Here is a 21,618-nt window from a genome sequence, read left to right on the forward strand (position 1 = left end):
GCTATGTTGAATGTTTGCATGTTTTACCAGCATCTACAGGGGTCTCTGGTACATCTTCATAAATTCCCAGATCCAGAGTCTTCATCCCAAGGTCCTGCAAGGCATGAGCTGTAGTCTTACAAAAGTTCTGCAGGGAACGGTTTATGTACTTCTCCCGGATAAATAGTGCCTTCACAACACACTTGGCAGCATCTACTAGGTCAGTGAAGGGCACCTGGAAATATAAATAGAAATGTCGTGAGCAAGGATGCAAATGAAACAGATTTGAGTATTTTGTTTTCACTCCTGATACATTTAACTGCCACCACCTTGTGCAATTTGTCACTGACTCTCTATGCTCTCATACTGACTGCTAGGGTCTCTAATATTGTCTTTCCCTTGTGGTATAAACTTTGAGGCAACTGTTGTTGTGATCTGACACCAAATAAGTAAAAGTGAGCTGAACTGGACTGAATTACTTTGCTAACTATTGTTTATTATTTTTAAATCCTGTAAGTAGCGTTCAGCAAACGATTCTCACCCCACACTTTTCCTCTCCAGATATTGAGACCCGCTGGTACTCCATCGGCATTTCTCGCTCCTTAACGGCATCATCAACAGTGTCCACACTTTCATCTTTCATTAACCTTAAATGATAGAGGAGGGGGCAGAGGAGGGGAAGCGCAATGGCACACAGAGTGGTGAGATGGAAGAAAAAAAAGAAAAAAAAACACATGACAGGGCAGTCCAGTCAGTCTGAAAAACATTTAGATGACTTGATTTAAAACCTTTTTTTCATGTTGGATACATTTAAAACATTTATTTATGGTAGATTATCCATTAACTGAAAAAAACAAGACTGGTTTGCAAACATTTTACAGTGGTGAGATGAGGATTTTGTTCTCTTCAGTCCTAGAGATTGAAATCCTAGGTATAGAAACGAAAACAAACTGACTGAGCATGGGTAACAATAAGATGTCAGGGTAAAACCCTTAATAGTTAACCCATGAAGCTGCTCAATGACCACAACTCTGTGAGTAAGTCAGGATTTACAGGAAGTACAAGTTTCATTATTGAAGAAACCCAAAATTTTAAAAAGAGGGGATACAAGATGCCCGAGTGCCATAGATGCACTATAGGGAGTTCAGTGACTTCGTTCCAGTAAGAAAAGCAGCTTGCAGTGTTTCAAGGTTTTCTGCACAGTACAGGTCCATAATAAAAGCAGCAGAGAGCGCCAAAGATTCAGATTTCTTGTCTTTAATCAGCAGCAAGCACACAGAGAGCTCTCCTACATCACAAATAAGCCTTCAAATACTCTGCCTTTCACGCCACTTCTGTCTCCTATCACATTTGTTCCATAAGATATTGAATCATTGCTACACACTAATTTACCATGTTTGGTAAACCTAGCTCTTTTAATAAAAAGTTAAATAAAAGGTCACTGTAACCATTTCTAAGACATATTAAGTCACCAGCAGGGGGGAGACGTAGTCCATCTCGACGTGGCAAAAGTCACTGCCACTGGTTTTGGAAAAAAGTACTTTCACTGGGTTAGCAAGAACTATAGGCTAGGTATTAATAAATATTATATTAAGGATGAAAATTAAATGTCCACAGGTACAGTACTATGCAAAAGCCTTGAGCAATCCCCTCATGTCTTTATATTTTCTTAGGAAAACTGGAAATAGATGTAGAGATTTATCAAAGCATCCATAAATATGAAAACATTTTAAAGGGGAAAACAGAGTTTGTAAAATCATAATGAGCTTGAAAGTCAATATTTAGTTCGAACACCTTTATTCTTTAACACAGCCTGAACTCTCTTAAGTAAGATTTCCTAAAGTAGTCTTCAGAAATCCAGACTTCTCGAAGGACTTTCGAGGCCAATCTATGACTGAGTGTTCCACCGGTTTTACTGGATTGCATTGTTATGCTGAAAAATGAAGCCGTTGCCAATCAGATGCTGGGTCAAAATCTGATTGAGCTTCTGATTAATAATTCCATTAAATTTTGATAAGATCCAACTCCACTGACTGAAATTCAGACCCAAACTATGACAGAGCCTCCACCATGTTTTACAGATGGCTGTAGAAATTGTTGTTTCTTTCTCCTCATGTTGAAACTTCAGATTAGGAATTCATGACTATATAATATATCCTGCCATGGAGTGTGTATAAATTGGCATATACCACTATTTTCTCCCTGTTTCCTTTCTGTAAGAATGTTTTTAACACCCACCTCACCTGCTGTCATAGCTTTTAGGCTTTTTTGCCCTCCACTTGTCGATTTTCGTCACAACCTTTATGTACGCCCTGCACACCATCCTGAGATATGCTAAGTTTTCAGTTAATAACTCTTAATAGTTATTAGAAACTATGTTAGCTTGAATTTCAACTGAAGAAATATGGAAGGAATTTTGTGTTTTTATGACAGGCCTCTGGCAACAAAGTGCCTAAAGAATTTAATATACAATAAACAACTTAAAATGAGGTCTTTGCTAAGTTGTCCGTTATATGTAAACTTAACACTGGTAGCTTTTTATGCTTGAACAATAAGCAAGCACAAGAACTGATCTGCTGGTCAGGGTTTAATGGCTTAACAAAAGCCGGAGGAAACATGTCCAGGTACAAGGACTGAACTGAAAACGATTTTACAAAGTCACCAATGGAAGACTTTCAGAAAGCATAGAGACCAATTAAAAAAACAACAACAAAAAAAACCCACAAAAGCTCACACACACACACACACACACACACACACACACACACACACACACACACACACACACACACACACACACACACAGCATGAAAGAAAAATATTTAAAAAAATAAGGTTTGGCTCAAGACTTCTGCACATTACTACTTTAACCATCTCTGTTTCTCAGAGTATGGGCAAACAAAACAGATAACAGAGATAAATAAAATAACAACCACAGTTAATAATGACTAAACAAAGGATTAAAAAAAACCCACTGAGGCAGAGCTCACTCACTCTAGGTCTGCAGCACTGTCGATTTTCATGAAGTCCTGTTTGGCACGGAGCAAGATCTCTGGCTCAAGCCTTGGGGTGATATGCAGCGGTGCAGGATAGCGTGGGCAAGGCGGGGGGCAGATGGGCACAAGAGGTAGTGAGAAGAAATTAAGCACACAAAGGAAGAGAGACCAGATATAGACACCCTTTCAAAAAGCACTGTGTCTTACACACATATACATACTGTACACAAAGAATTTTAGGTATTAAGTGATCAAGGTCATCTACACAAGCAATTATTATTGGTTAATAATAGTGAACTCTGATTGGTAAACAGAAACTTGCAGAGGGCAAGTCAGATAATCACCCAATGATCAGCTTAGTGGTGCAGATAGTCAACCCTGGCAATCAAGACAGACCCCACCTCCTTATAAAAGTATGACTAGGCCACGAGAAAAGATGCCAGCTGCTGGCTATCCCAGTTATCCAAAAATTGTGGTTAGTCAGCCTGCACGTGGGCAAGTTGGGAGCTGATAAGCATGTGTGCTTGAGTGGAAACAAGACTGTGTAAAATGCAGGAGGAAAAGGGAAAGCTATAGTTGTTTGTCTCTGATAATATATAGAGTTCGTTTAACGGGCTCTGTATGTGTAGTGTGTTTGCATTTCCTCACTTAATATCCTGGCTGATCTGCCTCTCCAGGCGATGACGTCTTTCCTCCAGCTGTTCGATGGGACTGTCCTCCGGGAACTCATACGGAGCACTGCGCATCTCGCTCTCTGTCATGCTGCGTGTGAACAGCTCCTGGTTGAGGCACAGATTATACCATTTATGGTGTCGTAAAACAGGAAGCCATGTCAATATTTATGCATTTATGGAGATATGGAAGCCACTGAGGCTCTGATAAAACATCATCATATTTAGCTACAAATGAAAACCAAAGGTGAAGGTTGAACTGGGGTGTGTCAAAACAATTTGCATAGTTTGTGTGAGATTTTAAAAGACCACCCCCCTATTTTGTCTGGAAACAATAGCTGTCCAATTTTAAGTTCTTACCTCAGCAATCTCTTTGTACTTTTCCTCCATTGATGTGCGCAGGTCGATTGGGCAGTGTGCGAGAGAAACAGGCGTCCCTGGAAGGGATCGCTGGGTTTTGAGGGGTTTGGGCCCAGATGCACCGCAAAGATCTACAGAAATGCACAGAAAAGTGTTACAGCGTGCGACAGGTATGTGATCTGAAATACTTAAACTTTGTGGGTCATTCCAGGATTTGATAAAGGCATAGCCAGTAAATAATAAGGCAGTTATCAAATCAGACAACATGGCGACAACTGAGTATATTTAGGTATGTAGACATGGTTAAGACAACCCCTGGAGTTTAAACTGAACATCAGAGTGGGGAAAAATGTGATTTTAAACATGACCTAGTTGTTGATGCTAGATGAGCACATTTGAGTATTTCAGAAACGGCTGATGTGCTGGGATTTTTGAACAGCTACCTCTAAGGTTTATAGAGAATGGTCTGAAAAAGAGAAGCTATCCAGTAAGCGGCAGTTTGTAAATCATGGCATTCTGTTTTTATTTACATTTTACACAGGGTCCCAAGTTTTTAGATTTTAGATTTGTATTTAAAATTAGTCACAGAGTTTAGATAACCACATAAATTATCATGTGCACGGGACGTGTGGTGTGTGTTTACTGCCAAAAAACTCATGGAGGTTCACATACATATTTGGGTACTTTACAGGCCAAAGCTAATTCTGTAGCAATGACATAAGTCATTCTACAAAGTTCTTATTCATTTCACGGTCTGCTAAAAACAGAGACAGACATCCAAATATGCAAGAGTGATGATTAATATCAAATGAAGAAAAAAGGGAAAGACTCTACGTTGGATTAGGAAAGACTGAGAGGTTATCTAAGAGAGGAAAAGTACGACTCTCACAAGCATAAATTTGGCTCAGACATAACAGCTTAGTCTAATGTGGCACTTCGAACTACCATGAGCAAAAAGATTAAAAAAAAAGAAGAAGAAGAACAGCTCCAAACATGTCTGTCAGCTAAAATCTTGAGTGTGTTATTATAAAAGTAACTGTAGCAGGTGACAGATTTCAAGTCAACCCAAACACTGGCAGTTATCACAACACTGGGCAGTTTTTACTCAAGACGTTACTTTGCTTCCTTCCTTCAGCTGCAAGAACACTGCAAGCAAAAACAAAAAAACAAAACACAACACTTACCCAGAGGTCAAAATAATTAAACAGGGTGTAACTTTGAGTAGTTTTAAAAATCTGGTCGCAGCAGTTGTGTCTGCAATCAGGGATGGAGCATGAAAATACTTGCACAATGCTGTCGAACAAAGGCCAGCTTAGAAAAAAAGACTAATTTTACACACTGTACTTTCATGTGAAAAACATCGACAAACACAATGAGAGTGACATGAGTTGGAAATGGATGACAACACTATTTCACACTAAAACAACAACAAAAAGGGGTGGGAGAGGTGCAAAATGAGAAAATTCGTGCCTTTTTACACTGAAGAAAATCAAATCTACTGATTCTGCGTATTTCCTGGGGGCAGCCAGGAATTTCAGTTAAAGTAAACTACAATTTAAACTTCCGTAGTTAAAAAGGCACAAAACCTCATTCAACCACTCGTGAGGCCTCTGGGAGTGGTGTGTTCATGCTCCTCTATAATTCCTGCCATCATCAGTGACGTGTCTGCCCTGTCACAATTAGTCTCCGCCATCTGCTGTCTGCCTCTAAGGCGGTGGAGTCAGGAAGGAGAAGAGGGTAACTTAGCACAGTACATTAGTATTGTGAAACATTTCATTATTGCACTTTGAAGTGACTCATGTCTGCACACTCATAGTGTGCAGACCAGCTGGCTGGGGTCTTCACTAAGATCTTCAACACTTCACTGTCCCAGTCCTGCATCCCGCCGTGCCTAAAGTCAGCCACAATTGTCCCACTGCCAAAGCGTACTAACATTAGCAGCCTCAACGACTACCGACCAGTTGCTCTAACACCTGTTATAATGAAGTGCTTTGAGAAACTGGTCCGACGTCACATCATGTCCTGCTTGCCACCCACACTCGACCCGCTCCAGTTTGCATACAGAGCTAACAGATCAACTGAAGATGCCATTGCTACAACGCTCCACACCACCATCTCTCACCTGGAAGTGCAGGGCCGTTACGCCAGGCTGCTCTTTGTTGACTTTAGCTCTGCTTTCAATACGATACTCCCGGACAGACTAATAGATAAACTGCTGGAAATTGGACTTCCTTCCACCACCTGCCGCTGGATCAGAGACTTCCTCTCAGACCGTGTACAGAGAGTTAGAGTGGGGCCTCATCTTTCCTCAGCCCTCAGCCTCAACACCGGCTCTCCACAAGGCTGTGTACTGAGTCCCCTACTGTACACTCTGTACACACATGACTGTGTTAGTTCCCACCCAGACAACACAGTCATCAAGTTTGCAGATGATACCACTGTGGTGGGGCTCATCTCAGGGGGAGATGAGACTGCATACAGAGCTGAAGTTCAGAGGCTGACAGATTGGTGTGCAGACAACAACCTGGACCTCAATACCACCAAAACAAAAGAACTGGTAGTTGACTTCAGAAGGAGGAAGTCCGAGCTGCAGCCTGTCAGCATCAACGGGGAGTGCGTGGAAAGGGTGTCCAGTTTCAAGTTTCTGGGTGTGCACATAGACACAGACCTCCAATGGAGCTCTAACACCTCTGCGGTTTTGAAGAAGGCCCAACAGCGTCTCCACTTTCTGAGAATCCTCAGAAAAATGGACCTGAAGAAGGAGCTGCTGACCGTCTTCTACCGCTGCTCCATTGAAAGTGTGCTGACATATTGCATCGGTGTGTGGTTCTCCAGCTGCACCATAGCACACAGAAAGGCACTCCAGAGGGTCATCAACATGGCCCAAAAAATCATTGGACATCCTCTTCCCTCCCTGAAGGACCTGTACAGCACTCGCTGTCTCAAGAGGGCACGCAGCATCCTACGGGACTGCACACACCCAGGACACCGGGTGTTTAAGCTGCTGCCCTCTGGCAGGAGGTTCAGGCTGCTGAGGTCCCGAACAAATAGACTCAAGGACAGCTTTTACAACAGGGCAATAGCCCTGATCAATGTAAATAGCTGACCTGACTGGATACCTCCCTGGACTTTTTAGGGGGAGGTAACAATGTTTAAAACGATAACAATAATATTTATATTTATAACAAGGTGCAATAATAATTAATGTGCAATAATAACAGTGTGCAATACACATACACTTATTCTTCTTTTTTATACTAAGTTAATATACTGTGTTGTGTTGTTTGTTACGTTGTGATGTGTCATATCGTGTCGTGTTGTGTTATATGTAGTGCCGACGTAGGACAGTTTTTCCAATTTCATTGTACTACTGTACTATGTATGACTGTGCAATGACAATAAAGAGTTATCTTATCTTATCTTATCTTATGGAAAAACCCAAATGTAACTGAATTACGGTGGTGACACAGATTACACTGGACGGAAAGTTTCAAGCCAAACGAGGCTTATTTTTCATTTTAAAATGGACAAACAGGTGACTTAAGTATACAGATGCTCACATAAACAGTCATTCCCAGTATAGTATCCATGTAATCCTCTGGCCTTTCCATAACAGATGACTCCTAATCCAGTACATCACAACTCTATTTATCTCAGTGACATCACTCTGATGGGCAGTACAAACTTTCTACAGACTTCTAATGCAAGTAAATGCACCAAAAATGATTGGAAAAAAAAAAAGAAAAATTAAAGCACAAGCAAGCAGAAAAAGTACATTTCCACTAACTTAGCTAACAACAGTGATATTACTAATAATACTAATTTAAAATCACTAAAACAAATAACATTCAAAATCACAACATGTGCTACACAGTAAAACAACAACCTAGCCCTAACAGCCCGGTAAGGAAACTTTATTTACAAAGGCCCACCAAGTCATTTAATGGCTTACTTAAAAAGAATGTGAATTGTACTGAATAATTGAATATTACCATGATGTAAGAAGATGCTATTACTGGAATTGTGTATGTCTCCTATGCTGACCGTAAGTTTTGTATTCTCATACTGTAAACTGACAAATAAAAAGTTATAAAAAAAAAAAAAAAAAAAAGAATGTGAAATTACAATAAGAAATAGCAAGAGCGTCAATTAATAAAATGAAGACGACATTGTTTCTATAATCTTTACACATTTTTAATATTTAAGACTTATGTTAAAGAGGGACCTAAAATCTAATCGTGCTCATTTTTCTTGGCAGTATTTTTGTAAGCATCCTTTTTATTTGCTTTGGTACACAAGCACTGACTTCCAGACCAAACATGTCGTTTGCTGTGTGAGCGTTCCTGCCTATTTCAGAGTGAAATAGCTTAACCCTTTCATCTTCATCTTGAGCTTTCTCATAACCCTGGGTAATATTGACAAAGCACTCCATCCTAAGCCTCTGTGATGTCCCTGGGACCTGAGACTGCACACCGCCCACATGCTCGTTTAGTATCTGAGGAGCTCTACTCCTACTCTAAAAGGATCAATGCAGTCCTTCGAGTCTACCTCATTCTCCCAAGTTCTAGCTCTAGATCACACCAAAGAAGCAAAACACAGCACTGTACAGTTTATTCATGAACATATGTCAAAGCAAGAGCAAAATGTAGCAGTTTAACAAAAGTGTGTTTTCACAGCAAAGCAAGTTTGTAAGAATCTAACTTTTCATAAGCCTCGTATTATAGTCCGTCTTAAACAGCCCCACTGGATAACCAAAATTCCTAGTGTCAGATCTAACATTACAATTCAGGTTTAGATACATTTCTGTATCTGCAAAATATAATGCAGATTGGCTAAGCTGCTAATGCAGGTCCCAGTTGTAAGTTTTTAATTTACAGCTAGCAGTTTGTTCACTTTTCTTTATATGACAAACTTACTGGTGATACAGACACATCAGGTCTGGCTCTGCCATTTCTCTAAGGCTAGACTGAAAAATTTGTTGAGTGGTTAAATGAGATTTTTCACTTACATCAAAGCTAATTCACTGTCCTAAGAATTCCTGTTTTGTTTATCATCTGCACAAGCACAAAGAGGCAATACAAAGTCCTACCAACGACATCATTGACGTCCTCTGATTTACAGGTTGCATTAATGTACCAAGATATGCAGCAGTGTGCCAACAAAGAGAGGGAAGAAGACTTCATGATAGCATTGGCTTGGCTAATGTTTTATAAGGAGGGAAGTGCACTCAAGATCTTCATTAAAGCCTGAGCATATACACATTGCATTTTGGTGAATGACACTAAATGAAAAAGTTTAGCTTAGCTTTGTTTGTTTATAATGAAATTAATTGGCTCTCACTAAGTCTCTGAAAATCCCAGACCACCACAGCTGTTAAAGGCAGCACATTAAAGGCAGGAAAGTCCCAGTCAGCTCACTGGCCTCTGAATCAGGACTGCTTTGTATCAAATTCACTATGTTACAGCTCTTTTCACAGTAGGTAAGAATATTCTTGCTGAAATGCTGCTTAACATGTTTTCAGGTTGAGTAACTACAAGCTGCAAATAGTTGGCCTAGCTTAAATGATGGTGCTTAACTTGAGAACTGGTGATGGCAGACATCAATCTGAATCTTTGTGTTTTGGAATTTTATAACTCGGCAGAACTAAAAATGTACTTGATTTGCTAAAATACCACATCTATCTCCAAATCTCATTTTAGGTGTCACTATAATGATAAACAAAGCTTTGCTACTATTTCATATACTTTATTTCATTTATTCCATTCTTCTCTGTAACTTATGGGCATTTCTGTCAGGTTCACTGATTATCAAGCTACCAATTGCATGAGACTGCACTAAAAACAAACCCTTTATGTTGCATCTCTGCTTTTTTTTAGTGCAGCATAAAAGAGGCAGTTATCACCTTTAGTCAAAGGAGGCTGAAATAAACCCTCAAATGAACTTCATTTCTGGTACCCAAAAGACAACTGATCATTTCAATCACATCTCATTTATTTCATTTAGAGTTTGAATCTTTTCTAAAAGACAAAAACTGTAGAATCTCGAGCATTAGAGATTGCCACACTGTCTCAAAGCCTCTTAGGAATGAAACTAAGGTGACTACAATTGAGCTAAAGTGGAATTTCAAGTATTATACTTAGCAAAATATGTTTGTTTCTCCTCTCTATGCTGTTTTTTGACCTACCTATATTTGAAACAGACACACCCTGACATAATGACATGAATTTAAAAGTGTGTCTACCACTAACTGCAGCAACCTTGCCAAAACGCTTTTCTTGGTATTTTCTTGCCCTTTTGTTTAACTGGTGCACATGTCTCTGTTGATGGAGTTTGGCTGCATACATATACACCTTATATGGTCAAATAACAGAGAATAACTATTTTTCTGCAGCAAGAGGCAGTTGAGAGGCCAAATGACCCTCTGCTGAACAATGCAGTGAAGGCATATGGACCTGCATCTCTGCAGGGATCCATGCTGGCTATGCAAAAATTAACAAAAATGTGCTGACTGAACAAAAATAATAATATAATGACAATTTTCTCAGAAGTATAACAATATATGCTTAAATTCTCTACTGGGCATATTTGTCACCCCATTAAGACAGTTATATAGACAAGACATTAGAAACACTTTTAAATGAAATTTAAAGTACTGTGTTGAGTACTAAAAACTCCGCATATAGTAGAATGATCAACTTTCTGATAATGTCAACAAAAACTAAATGTTTCTTACAGATTAAGCGCATCAATTAGTTGAGTCAGGCCCTGAAATCAGCTCAGTCCCAGCAGACTAGCTGATCTCAGCATCAGGCATCATCTCATCTGAGCTGCTGCACTGTACTGCATTCTACTGGCACACAGATGTTTGTAGAGCACTAATGTAATGATAGCATATTTACAACATAATATGACTATGCAGTTAACCTACTAATAGCTGAGCGTGCTGGCCATGTAAAATCAATCAGCTTGCAAATTTTAAACCAAAAAATAAGTATGTATATAAATTAACTAAATAAAGGTTGTCATTATGCTGTGTATTTCTACTCTGCAATTTCCCTGTTGGTAACATGCTTGGAATGCCACAAACACGACAACCAGCTGATTCACGCAGAGTCAGGCAGAGCATAAACAAGTAAATAAATAACTAAACATATGGAATGATTGGGAAATCGGTTTATCTCATGTGTCTAAAAGAAAAAAAAAATTGTCTAAATATTGGAATGTCTGAATTGTAGTTTTAAATCGCCAAATAATGGGATCAGGCATACAACTCCTATGTCAGTTGAGCTCAATTCAATGTCCGGTGCAAAGACAAGGCCTGGATTACTGCATCTGTAGCTCCACTGTTTAGAAAGCTTTACTTTGCTTTAGAGATTACACTGAGAGGGAAAGTAATGACACAGGCTTCATATGTTCCTTAGCAACTACAGATGAGAATAAATCTCTACTTTGGACCTTAATCTCCAAAATGTAGTTTCAGTACTCAGCCTGCAGAAGGAAACAAACACAGATGATGAAATTTTCCAGCTAACTACTGCCTGCAAAAAAGCTTTCTGAAGGACCCTTTTTTTAAACATAATGAAGGTTTGCTACAGAGATAACATGTGTCAGTTCACACATAGAAACTAACAGGATCATTCTCAGTGCTTTCCCTTGCTGTGTATAACATAAACAGCCTCTAACAGAAGATGGAAACATATCTAATAATCCCCTTCGCATACAAAAATAAAGAAAACAGATACCAGCTGTTCTCACTAAAGCACTGCCCTTACAAACATCGGGAAGGTAAACATGCTCAGGTGGGTTTTTAAGCGAGTATCTGCTGACACTAACCGCCTGAGGGTTTCAGTGTTAATGAAGGGGCAAATCTGAAAAGGATGTTTGTTTTCTTCTAGCTACAGTGGCACCTGTTCAGCAACCGACACGCTGCTGCAAATCACCACTGTGCACTCTTGAGAGAATGGTTGCTATGAACTGTATGCGTTTTGTTTTTAATCAACTCACATTGAATAATTTGCCCGATTAATCAAGCAAGTAACGGTACTGCACTATAGTTAGCTGTAGCAGACAGCAGCAAAGACTAGATGCCCCAAATATTCAACCACTGCAACATCCAGAGCCTGTTAAAAACAAAAAAAACAAAAAACTGAAGCATATTAAGCTTTGCAAAGATCACCATAAGCAACACACCGGTTTGTTTATGCTCCTTACCTCACACTTATCTCACACTCATGTACACATTTCCCCTCACTGTCAGCCTTATGCTGTCAACTTATTCCAATACACAACAACTGTTGTTTACTTGCACCTCATCTGTCACGATGAGCTCGTTTGTGAGGTATTTTGGGAGCGATAAGTATCATGCTTAATAAGAACTGATGAAACTTCTTTTAACACACTATTCACGTTTACAGGCTTTACATGCTAAGGTACTGTTTTGTATTTTAATGCCATAGATTACAGTACCTCTAGCTCCCTGTCTTGTCCTGTTCTCACAGTCTCCGTTACGGTCGCAGTGGCCTTGTCTGAGCTGTGGTGGGATGCTGGGACATGTAACTAGGCCTGGGACGGCCGATGTACCCTCCCCCGCTGGTACAGTGGAAGAGAGAGAATGACAGCAAACAGAGAAAAGAACGCTCTCTCCAGAAACCAAGCCGCTCTAAGACGACATCACCCAGTTCTCCTCCTTTTGTCTCTCCTTTCCTGCTCCTGCTGTAACTGCCGCCACCTTCAGTGTGCTGCAGAAGCAGTTCTCTTTTTTCTTTCTTCTCCTCTTTTCCCCGATTTTGTCTCTGCCTCTCTCTCAGCTGCTTCCTGTACTACACCGGTTTACTGTGCATGAACAGCAGAGCCTTCAAGCCCCCGGATTTAAATACTGGGTTGGATCATACCACGTGGCAAAAAAAAGGGGGAAGGACAAGCGTTAACCACTTCATGCATTGTGCTATAAAATGGAGGCGGCCCTGGATATAAAGCCACTCCTACTTTACTTCCCTTCCCACCTCTCATTCATGAACACACAGCTTCAGTCATGTCATGACTGTAAATGATGTTATGAATACCAGTATTAAGAAAATCTAATAAATGGAAATTTATTATTTCTGTACAAACTGCTTTTCTGATGCTCATTCACTGCTTCTTTCTAATTTCTGATTTTATTTTGTCCTTCAGAGCTGGACGACTTTTAAAGAGTGGTTTTGGAAGTTCAGTCTTGTGTTTGTGATTAAAATATTTATTTGACTGCAAGTGTAATTTATCCTTTTGTGTATCCAACTACTTTATAGATGAGAACACACAGTCAGCAGCAGGATAAGGTTAATTTTTATACTGCAGGTTTGTGGTCTCCAGCATGTCCCTGAAAAAACAGCAAGGTGTTTGTTTGTTTTTTGTGGGAGTAAATTTTATGGCTAAGTGAGATGTTCAAAGGGATATGGGGTGGGTGTGGTTCTTGTAAAGACTGATCTATTGTTTGACTGCCAGTCAAAAGACTGAACAAAAAGTACATTACCGGTAACTGGAATTAATGAAAATAATCCATGGATGAAAGAAATCACTATCTTCTCCTAGGCATGTGGAACAGTCTTGAGGAAACTTAAATAGAAACAAACATTTCCCAGGGTACCGTGAGTGCCAACATCTATATGACATATTTAAAATATTTTATACATATCCCTCATTATATTCATCATCATACATCATTTTGGTGCATTTGACAGTTTCATTGAGCACTGAATAGAATTTCAGATTACAATATACCCATAGCATCATTTTACAATGATCGTAGCATGTGTATATATGTTTATCTCCCACCCACGGGTTTGCTATTAATAACAGCAGTAGTAGTGTTAATGGTATTGTCATGTGACTATGTTAGTCACTGTGGGCTTTGAATGTGAGCAGGACACACAAACAATCAATCACTGTTAGGAATCACTAAGTTCATCTCCCCTATAGTGATTCTTAAATGTTGTAAAATGAGTGCTAAATACTCCTTTGTGGACCAATGTACAGGAAAAATTTTTTTCGTTTAAGTCACTCAGGTCAAACCTCTGTGGCAGCCATCTTGTTTTGCAGGTAAAGAGGAAGCCCGCCTCAAATGCAGCTCTTGTATAGGATGTGGCAAGTGTAGAACATTAATTGAATTTATTCAAATAAATGTAAACAGATGAAATAACAAACAAATGTTTGCTTTATATTTCATTACTGACAAATAATTGATAATGTGATCATTGTGATTCTGTAAAAGTTAATCTTCTTTGTTTTGAGTGATGTTCTGTTTTCCCCACTACACCTTCCTGTGTAACAATCATTTAATATGTTATAAATTGTGATGAAGTATTTTGAAAGACTGATGAGAGATCACATCACTTCTTCACTTCCTGCCACCATCGACTCACTTCAGTTTGCATACCGGACTAATCGTTCCACAGACGATGCCATAGCTCACCTGCTCCAAACATCCCTGAGTCACATGGACACTGGCAGAAGGAATTATGTTAGGATGCTGTTCGTGGACTACAGTTCAGCATTCAACACAATAATTCCCTCTAAATTTTTCACCAAGTTGAACGATTTAGGACTCAGTTCATCACTGTGTCAGTGGATCCTCAACTTCCTCACAGACAGACCCCAATCAGTAGGAAAACAAGTCTCCCCCTCCATGTCACTCAGCATTGGAGCGCCTCAGGGCTGTGTTTTAAGCCCCCTGCTGTAATCACTGTACACTTATGACTGTGTAGCCACATCAGACACCACCTCCATTGTCAAGTTTGCTGACGACACTGTTGTTGTGGGCCTGATCTCCGACAACATCGAGACGGCCTACCTGGAGGAGATTAGGAACCTGGAGACCTGGTGCCAGGAGAACAACCTCCTCCTAAATGTCAGCAAGACTAAGGAGCTGATCGTAGACTTTACTACAAAGCAGGCGAGGAATTATGAGTCCTGATCATCAATGGCATGCCAGTGGAGAGAGTGGACAGTTTCCAATACCTGGGTGTCCACATCACTCAGGACCTGTCATGGTCCTGCTACATTAAAGCCCGCCAGCGTCTCTTATTCTTCAGAAGACTTACAGTAGTGACTTCCATCTGCCACTGAGGGAGCTTAAGAACTTTTACTCCTGCACCATCGAGAGCGTCCTGACGGCAAACATCTGCACCTGGTATGGGAACGGCACCAAGCAGGACAAACAAGATCTGCAAAGAGTGGTGCGCTCAGCCGAACGTATCATTCGATCAGAGCTTCCTGACCTGCTGTCCATCTGCACCAAGTGGTGCAGGACTAAAGCCAGGAAGATTACGATGGACCTCTCCCATCCCAACAATGGACTCTTCTCACTGTTGAGGTCTGGGAAGTGCTTCCGTTTCCTTAAGGCCAAAACAGAGACAATGAAGAGGAGCTTTACATTTTTACTGTAAATTTCTAAGTTAAAATCTGCAAATTTTTGGTAGTAATCTGTAAATATTAGTGTCAATTCTTACTGTCATTTAATGGTTGGGCAATTGCACAGCAATAATAATTTCACCTCATGTCATACTGTGCATGGTTGTGTGTGTGTGTGACGAATAAAATTTGAATTTGAAATTTGTGTTTGTTATATAATCCAACCTGAAGCACAGATGAGGAGCCTCTTATAGAAGTCTTCAAAAACTTTTAATTAAATCAAGCTGATTCTCCTTCAGAATTATTCAACTCAACTGCCATTACTACTTGCTTGTATTGTCTTTTGCACATTCTCAGTCTTACTATTTATATTTCTTTATTATTTTATTTTGTCTACCTGTCTATGATAACCTAATAGGACTTAAGCAACACGGTTGATGGAGTTCAATATTGCAAATTTAATACAGCAAAAGTATATGAGATTTATTTAGATGCTTGAATGGAAACACTCCAACTGTTTGGAGACTTGACGGTTAAATTTCTTGTACAAATAGGTGATATCTCATCTTCATGAACCTATCAAGAAGCTGACTGAGGAAGTTATAAATGTTATGAGAGTAAGTTGACCAGTCCTGATTTATTTGACCTTCGGGCCTTTGGCTTGTGGAATATTTCCTTTGACTTTCTGTTCTGAGCTTAAAAACAAGAAGGACATCCATTGTAAACAACAAATGGCAATGTGTTCTGCCACTGATTGTGTTACTACAACAGAATCATTTAAGAGGCTTGCTGGCTGAAACCACCTACAGCCTTGTGTGAATTAAATTCAGACATACTATATGTCCAGTGGTTTTTGTTAAGTCACATTTCTCACAAGCACTGAGGTATGTTTTCTTTTTCAGCCCCAGCTTGAGTTTTTCTGCAGTTACATCATCTGTTGTGTTCTGCAAATCTCTTTCCCTGGAGACTAATTAACAGCACAGGGGAGTCGCTGTGCATTATTTTTCACTCCCTTTCTCCCTGAAGAAAAAGAGAGCTGACACAATTGCACAAGCATTTCCGTGTGAATGAAAGAGGGTGAACATGCAAATAAAACTGCTTCCCAGCATTTGCGCTGCTGTTTTTGTATCCCATCCCCCCGTCCAACGGGAATCTTCTCAAAACAATAAGTTCTCTCTGGAGCCCGAGACACCGAACTGTGCACAAAACATGTTGCATACCCACAGCAGCACATGTAAACACTAATAGTCACACACCAAAAAAGGCACACGTATTCACATCATTCATTTTGACCCTCTGTGATTATCCAGACCACAGTTGTTGTTGTCACCACTGTCAGTGCACTTCTCACCATATCGGAATATCTAAAAGGAACACTGTGTCATTTGATAGTGTCAACATATAACCCTCTGCAGTTAGCGCTGCTCGGACATCAAGAGCTCACAATTCCAACCCTGAGACAAAAACTGTGTGAAGTATCAAAGCCAGAGACAATAAAGGGACTACTGCTTCCCTGCCATGGCTAAGCAAGAAAGCTTTTGATCCGTTTCCATGCACATTTACTGCTCTCTTTGCTTTGGTGTAAATGAATTGCGCACTGTTGAAAACTCGCAATTCTAGCTGTGATTTAGTGTCTTGTGTTGCTGGCAGGGCTTCCACAAAAGGATGTTATAAATACAGAAGTTTGATTAAAGATTAAACTCTGGCCAATTGTGCACTGTTTGCTTTAATGACTAATATTTCATTACTGTATCAACTAATGGTTGCAAACTAAAACAACTGCGACTAACCTGACTCAGGCTGTATAGCGGAATCTATTTTTTCAAAGCAAGAACGAGTTGCGGTGTGATAAGAATATAACAACAAAAGGAAAAAGTTCCTATTATATGTTCTGACATCAACTAAAGATGAATAGTTTAACATGAAGATATCAGAAATGTGGAAAACTGGCCAGCTGTCAGACTGAACAAATGACTTTTCTATGTGTGAGATGACCAATGAACTGGAATGTGAGAAACATCAGTGTGGAGTTGCAAGTGTGAGAGTATATTCCTAATTAAAGTTTAGAATATGATCTGGAGAATCATCAAATGAACAGGAGGGGGTGGGTGAGAGATTCAATGAGTCACTGAGGTCAAAACACAATAAGAAGTCAGTGAAGGACTGAAACATCAGCTGATGCTGCTTCATGTGTGATCGAATGAGGTGGATTAAATGAAAATGGATCTTCATTGGAAGCCACGACAAGAGCAGAGACAGACCAAAGTAGCATGCTTAACTGTACTTAAGCACTGAAATACAACCCATCATAACCATCTGTACAGCCTGTCAGCCAGCAGAGCACCCGAGTGAGAAATGGTAGAGTGGAAACAAACCAATCTTCTGTGTGTTTCTATGTGAGTGTGTGTCTGTTTCTGTCTAGCTATCTTTGTGAGGACCGAAATTCGCATTCTACTATACTTGTGAGAACCAGCAGTCACTTGTGAGGACCAGTGAGTGTGTCCTCACAAGTTTGAAGGCCTTTTTGAGGCTCAAAATGTGGTTTTAGTGTCAGGGTTACAATTAGGTTATGGTGAGGTTTAGGGTAAGGGTTAGGCATTCATTTTTAATGGTTAGGGTTAGGGTAACCATTATGTCAATGAAGGTTCTCACTAAGATAGCTGAACGGGGTTGTGTGTGTCTGTGTGTGTGTCTGTGTGAGTGGAGTGGAGTGGGTTGCCTGGACAGATATTATGATATCAGTCGCTATCTGGTAACAACAGGTGGGCCTGTTGTTACCAGATAGCGACAGGCCCATCTGTTGGTGTGACAGTTTTCAAGGCCTCACTTCCTACCTCTCCAAAATCCCTTTTCCAGGACTGAGACGCTTTCCCTTTCTAACATGGGAAGCAGCTGAGCTATTCATAGCAAAAGAAAGACCTGGAATTTTCCACCAAACACAGAGCAAAGTGGTCCTCAGTCATGTCTGAGGGGAGCACAGCCACAGACCGGAGACCCTAACAACCAGCTGCTTGTTTCAAACCGATGGGCTGCCTTGTATTTTCCCAAGCCTCCCTCTAGTGGTTAGAAAGAAAAGCAAAGAAACATTTTTAATATTGAATATTGAAGTGTAGAGCAAAAACGGAATAAAAATAATCTGTTTTTCTCTAAACAAATTCACTTTAAATTGAAGCTATTCAGCGTATTCATTGTAGGAGTGACATTGAAAAACATGTTACACTGACAACTTTTCAATAGGAGATCAAAACACAACTTCTGGTTTTCTCCCAGTATTTGCTTGTCACGTGTTTCTGTCTACTGCAGGGCCAGAGCGTGGGAGTGAGAAGAGGTGAACAGGCACGGTGCTTTTCAGTCAGCTGGGTTAAAGTCCACAGGGAGACGAGTAGATATGATAATGATTCAGTAAGGACTACAGCAAATCCCCTCAGGGGTAACGGCACAGAGCTCACATGACCTGGGGTAAGAATACACATAAATTGAAGACAGATGCACAAGAGACATGCTGTGACACAAGCAGTATATCTGCTTAATAATGAACCAGAACAGGAGACAGCCAGAGTCTTGCAGGAAATACGGTAACCATCCAACTGCAGCATGCAGCAGGATGTGTAGAGAGTATAAAAGATACAGATTAATGTGGTGCCCGCAGACCAGTGGCCACCTATTAATAACCGATACAGTATTTTGGGGGGGGGGTTCGAGGGTACAGTGCATTTTAAAAACAAACAAACATATCTTTTAGAATAATTAAAAGAACTGACATAAATGGGTACTAGAAATACATTATCCAGTATTATATAGATGGCACAAAACTAATGTTAAATCCAGGTAACAAGACAGCAATCCCCACACCTATGAAATGCTGAGCTGACAAACCATCATACATACAAGAGACAAAAATAACTGCCTCGACAAAAGCATCAAGCTAGACAACCAGACAGCCTGCAGGTAAAATGTGCAAAAGCCTGTATGAAGTTAGAGCCAAAAATAAAGATAGAAGGCTGCATACAGGAAGAAGAGCGCTGATCCAAACTGGTGAGAGGAATTCCCTGCACTGCTCTGGCAGACACTTTAATAACCTCCACATATCACGTCATATAACTGGGTATTACATATTCTGCTTTATGCCAGAGTCCAGTGGGAGAGCTGCGGAGCCTACAGGCAGAGGCAGTTTCCTCCAGGAAGCTGGTTGGTTAATCAATGTTTACACCAGCAAATCCACTCAAACCATTGCATAAGAGAACTGTTTCAAGTATGCAGGGGTGCATCAGTGCTGGAGAGATGTGTTTGGTGAGAGGGGAAAATGTGATAAGAGAACTATTTCTGCTGAGGTTACAAGAAGAAACAATGCAAATATTGAGCTTCAGTCCATGACCTGACTTTGAGAACAGTCGTTTAGAGGCAAAAATAAAAATGTAGTCAGATGGACCATAATGGACCATATTATCAGACTGGGAGAGCACAAGGCTCAGCCAAGCGGCTAATTGAGAGGACTTGAATGACTGCATGGCTGGAGAGACCTATAAGTTATTTATTACTGCACCAAAGACAGGCGTCCTCAGCAAATACTGTAAGCAGTGTGTCAGCGTGAGTTACTCCTCACGATCTGCTGCTGCATCCCTCCAAATGCTCGACTTTTGTGCTGTGCAGCACCCTGAGGAACCAATTCATTTCACATATAAATTGCAGGTCTAACTTGATTGTTTCTCACTGGAAAGAGCAGTTAACATTAAAATCAAAGATAATCATAAAAGCACAATAATTTTTGTCTATTCCATCACTCACACACACAAAATGTTAAATGTGTTGTTTTCTTTTATCTGGGATGCTGAGAGAACAATCTAACAGAAACTTGTAATGAGAGAGAGAGAGAGTTGCAGTTGAAAGATAAACTGATACCACTGCTCTGTGCAAAGCTGATAAACTGTAGCAGAAACTGTGCAAGGTGGTCGGGTAAATAGGCCCACAAACTCCTCACATTCCTTTACAATCTGACAATAATACACAGACAGTCAGAAATGTGTATACAAAAAGCGATATTCACTGTGCAAAAGAGGACAATAAATGCACATTACACTGTCACACTCATCTGCAAAACATTAACTTCACAAGTTAAGCAAAGGCTGTTCATCGGTGCCTCGTTATGACAAATGATACACTTAACCTGAACTTTACCTTCTTATCAAAGTACACACTATTATTTTTTTCTTTTGCACAACCTTGCTGGACTTTACACTGTTATCTGGCTTCGAGAACCATTCATGTGCGCTAGTCAATACTTTCTGATGTTTCATACACTAAGTAATTGTCCGACTGAAAAAACTAGAATAGCAATTGTTAAATAATCACTTTCATCTGAAGTTTTGTGAAAATGTTCTTTGCAGTTAATCGATTCAGCGAGGTGTATTACACACAGAAGAGCACACATGCTGAACGTATCCAACATGGGTGGAAGCTTCAAATCAATTTACAGGCGGAAAAAAACTAGCTAGAGTTGCAGAATTCTCCACTTCCCTCTCATTGCTCTTTGTGAGCAGCATGGATTCTTAAATACCATTGCACAAGCACATGTGTAATTTTCTGACTCCACATCCACGTAAGATGTTCCCCCATTTCTTCTTTGGGACCCCCCAAACCCACCCTTTCACCCACACTCACCAGGGCTGGTGGTGCTCTGCAGGCTCCCCCTCTTGTGCATCGGGGATTTAGGCTTAGGCTTCCCTTGTCCATTTGCAGCATTAGAGGAGGAGGTGGAGGAAGAAGATGACATCTTGCCGCCTGTGCTCTTGTTACTAGTCGAGCACAGTGGGTCAGAGCATTGAAGTGGCCAGCAGGGGGAGAAAGGAGCACTAGCTCTGATGCTGGAGCTCTGTCTCACAGTGGGACAGCGGGACGGTAGGACCCATACTGGGCCAGGCGAAGCTCCTCTGCAAAGTTGGCTCCTCCTCCCAGTCAGCGGCGGGTCAGCAGGCACACTGCACAGCGCCGAGTTGAAAGACAGCCCAAGGCTTCCCCAACTCCTGCTGGGGGCCATCGTCCTCGGTTGCCTTAGCAACCAGGGAAGGAGCTTCCTGTAGGCAGCACAGGGAAAAGCGGCCACAGAGGAGGGCATTGGAAATCAAAGAGTGTAGCTAGCATGACAGCTAGCAAGCCAGAAGACCAGCTGCAGCTGAGCCAGCTGAGCGCCTAGGTCAGCAAAGGACAAAAGTTTTTCCACTCTTCTAAAA

At 40.6% G+C, this 21,618-nt stretch overlaps 1 protein-coding gene across 4 annotated transcripts in view; it reads right to left on the reverse strand.

Moving 5' to 3' along the window:
- LOC101478284 (AMP deaminase 2) overlaps positions 1 to 21,618 on the reverse strand; it is a 34,110-nt gene that overhangs the window by 8,937 nt on the left and 3,555 nt on the right. Inside the window, exons 3-8 of one of the 4 annotated variants that reach the window (XM_076884009.1) lie at positions 21,050 to 21,462; positions 4,007 to 4,137; positions 3,624 to 3,754; positions 2,974 to 3,042; positions 521 to 626; positions 28 to 214 (exon numbers count right to left, since the gene is read on the reverse strand). In XM_076884009.1, coding sequence (XP_076740124.1) covers positions 28 to 214; positions 521 to 626; positions 2,974 to 3,042; positions 3,624 to 3,754; positions 4,007 to 4,137; positions 21,050 to 21,425 — 1,000 coding nt within the window. In that variant the 5' untranslated portion in view covers positions 21,426 to 21,462. Of the gene's footprint in view, positions 1 to 27; positions 215 to 520; positions 627 to 2,973; positions 3,043 to 3,623; positions 3,755 to 4,006; positions 4,138 to 12,472; positions 12,594 to 21,049; positions 21,463 to 21,618 lie in introns of those variants that run through there. The other 3 variants (XM_004544813.3, XM_004544812.5, XM_004544810.4) reach the window with 3 other exon arrangements.

Source organism: Maylandia zebra, linkage group LG5 (assembly GCF_041146795.1).
Source record: "Maylandia zebra isolate NMK-2024a linkage group LG5, Mzebra_GT3a, whole genome shotgun sequence".
In the NCBI taxonomy this organism is placed as follows: Eukaryota; Metazoa; Chordata; class Actinopteri; order Cichliformes; family Cichlidae; genus Maylandia; species Maylandia zebra.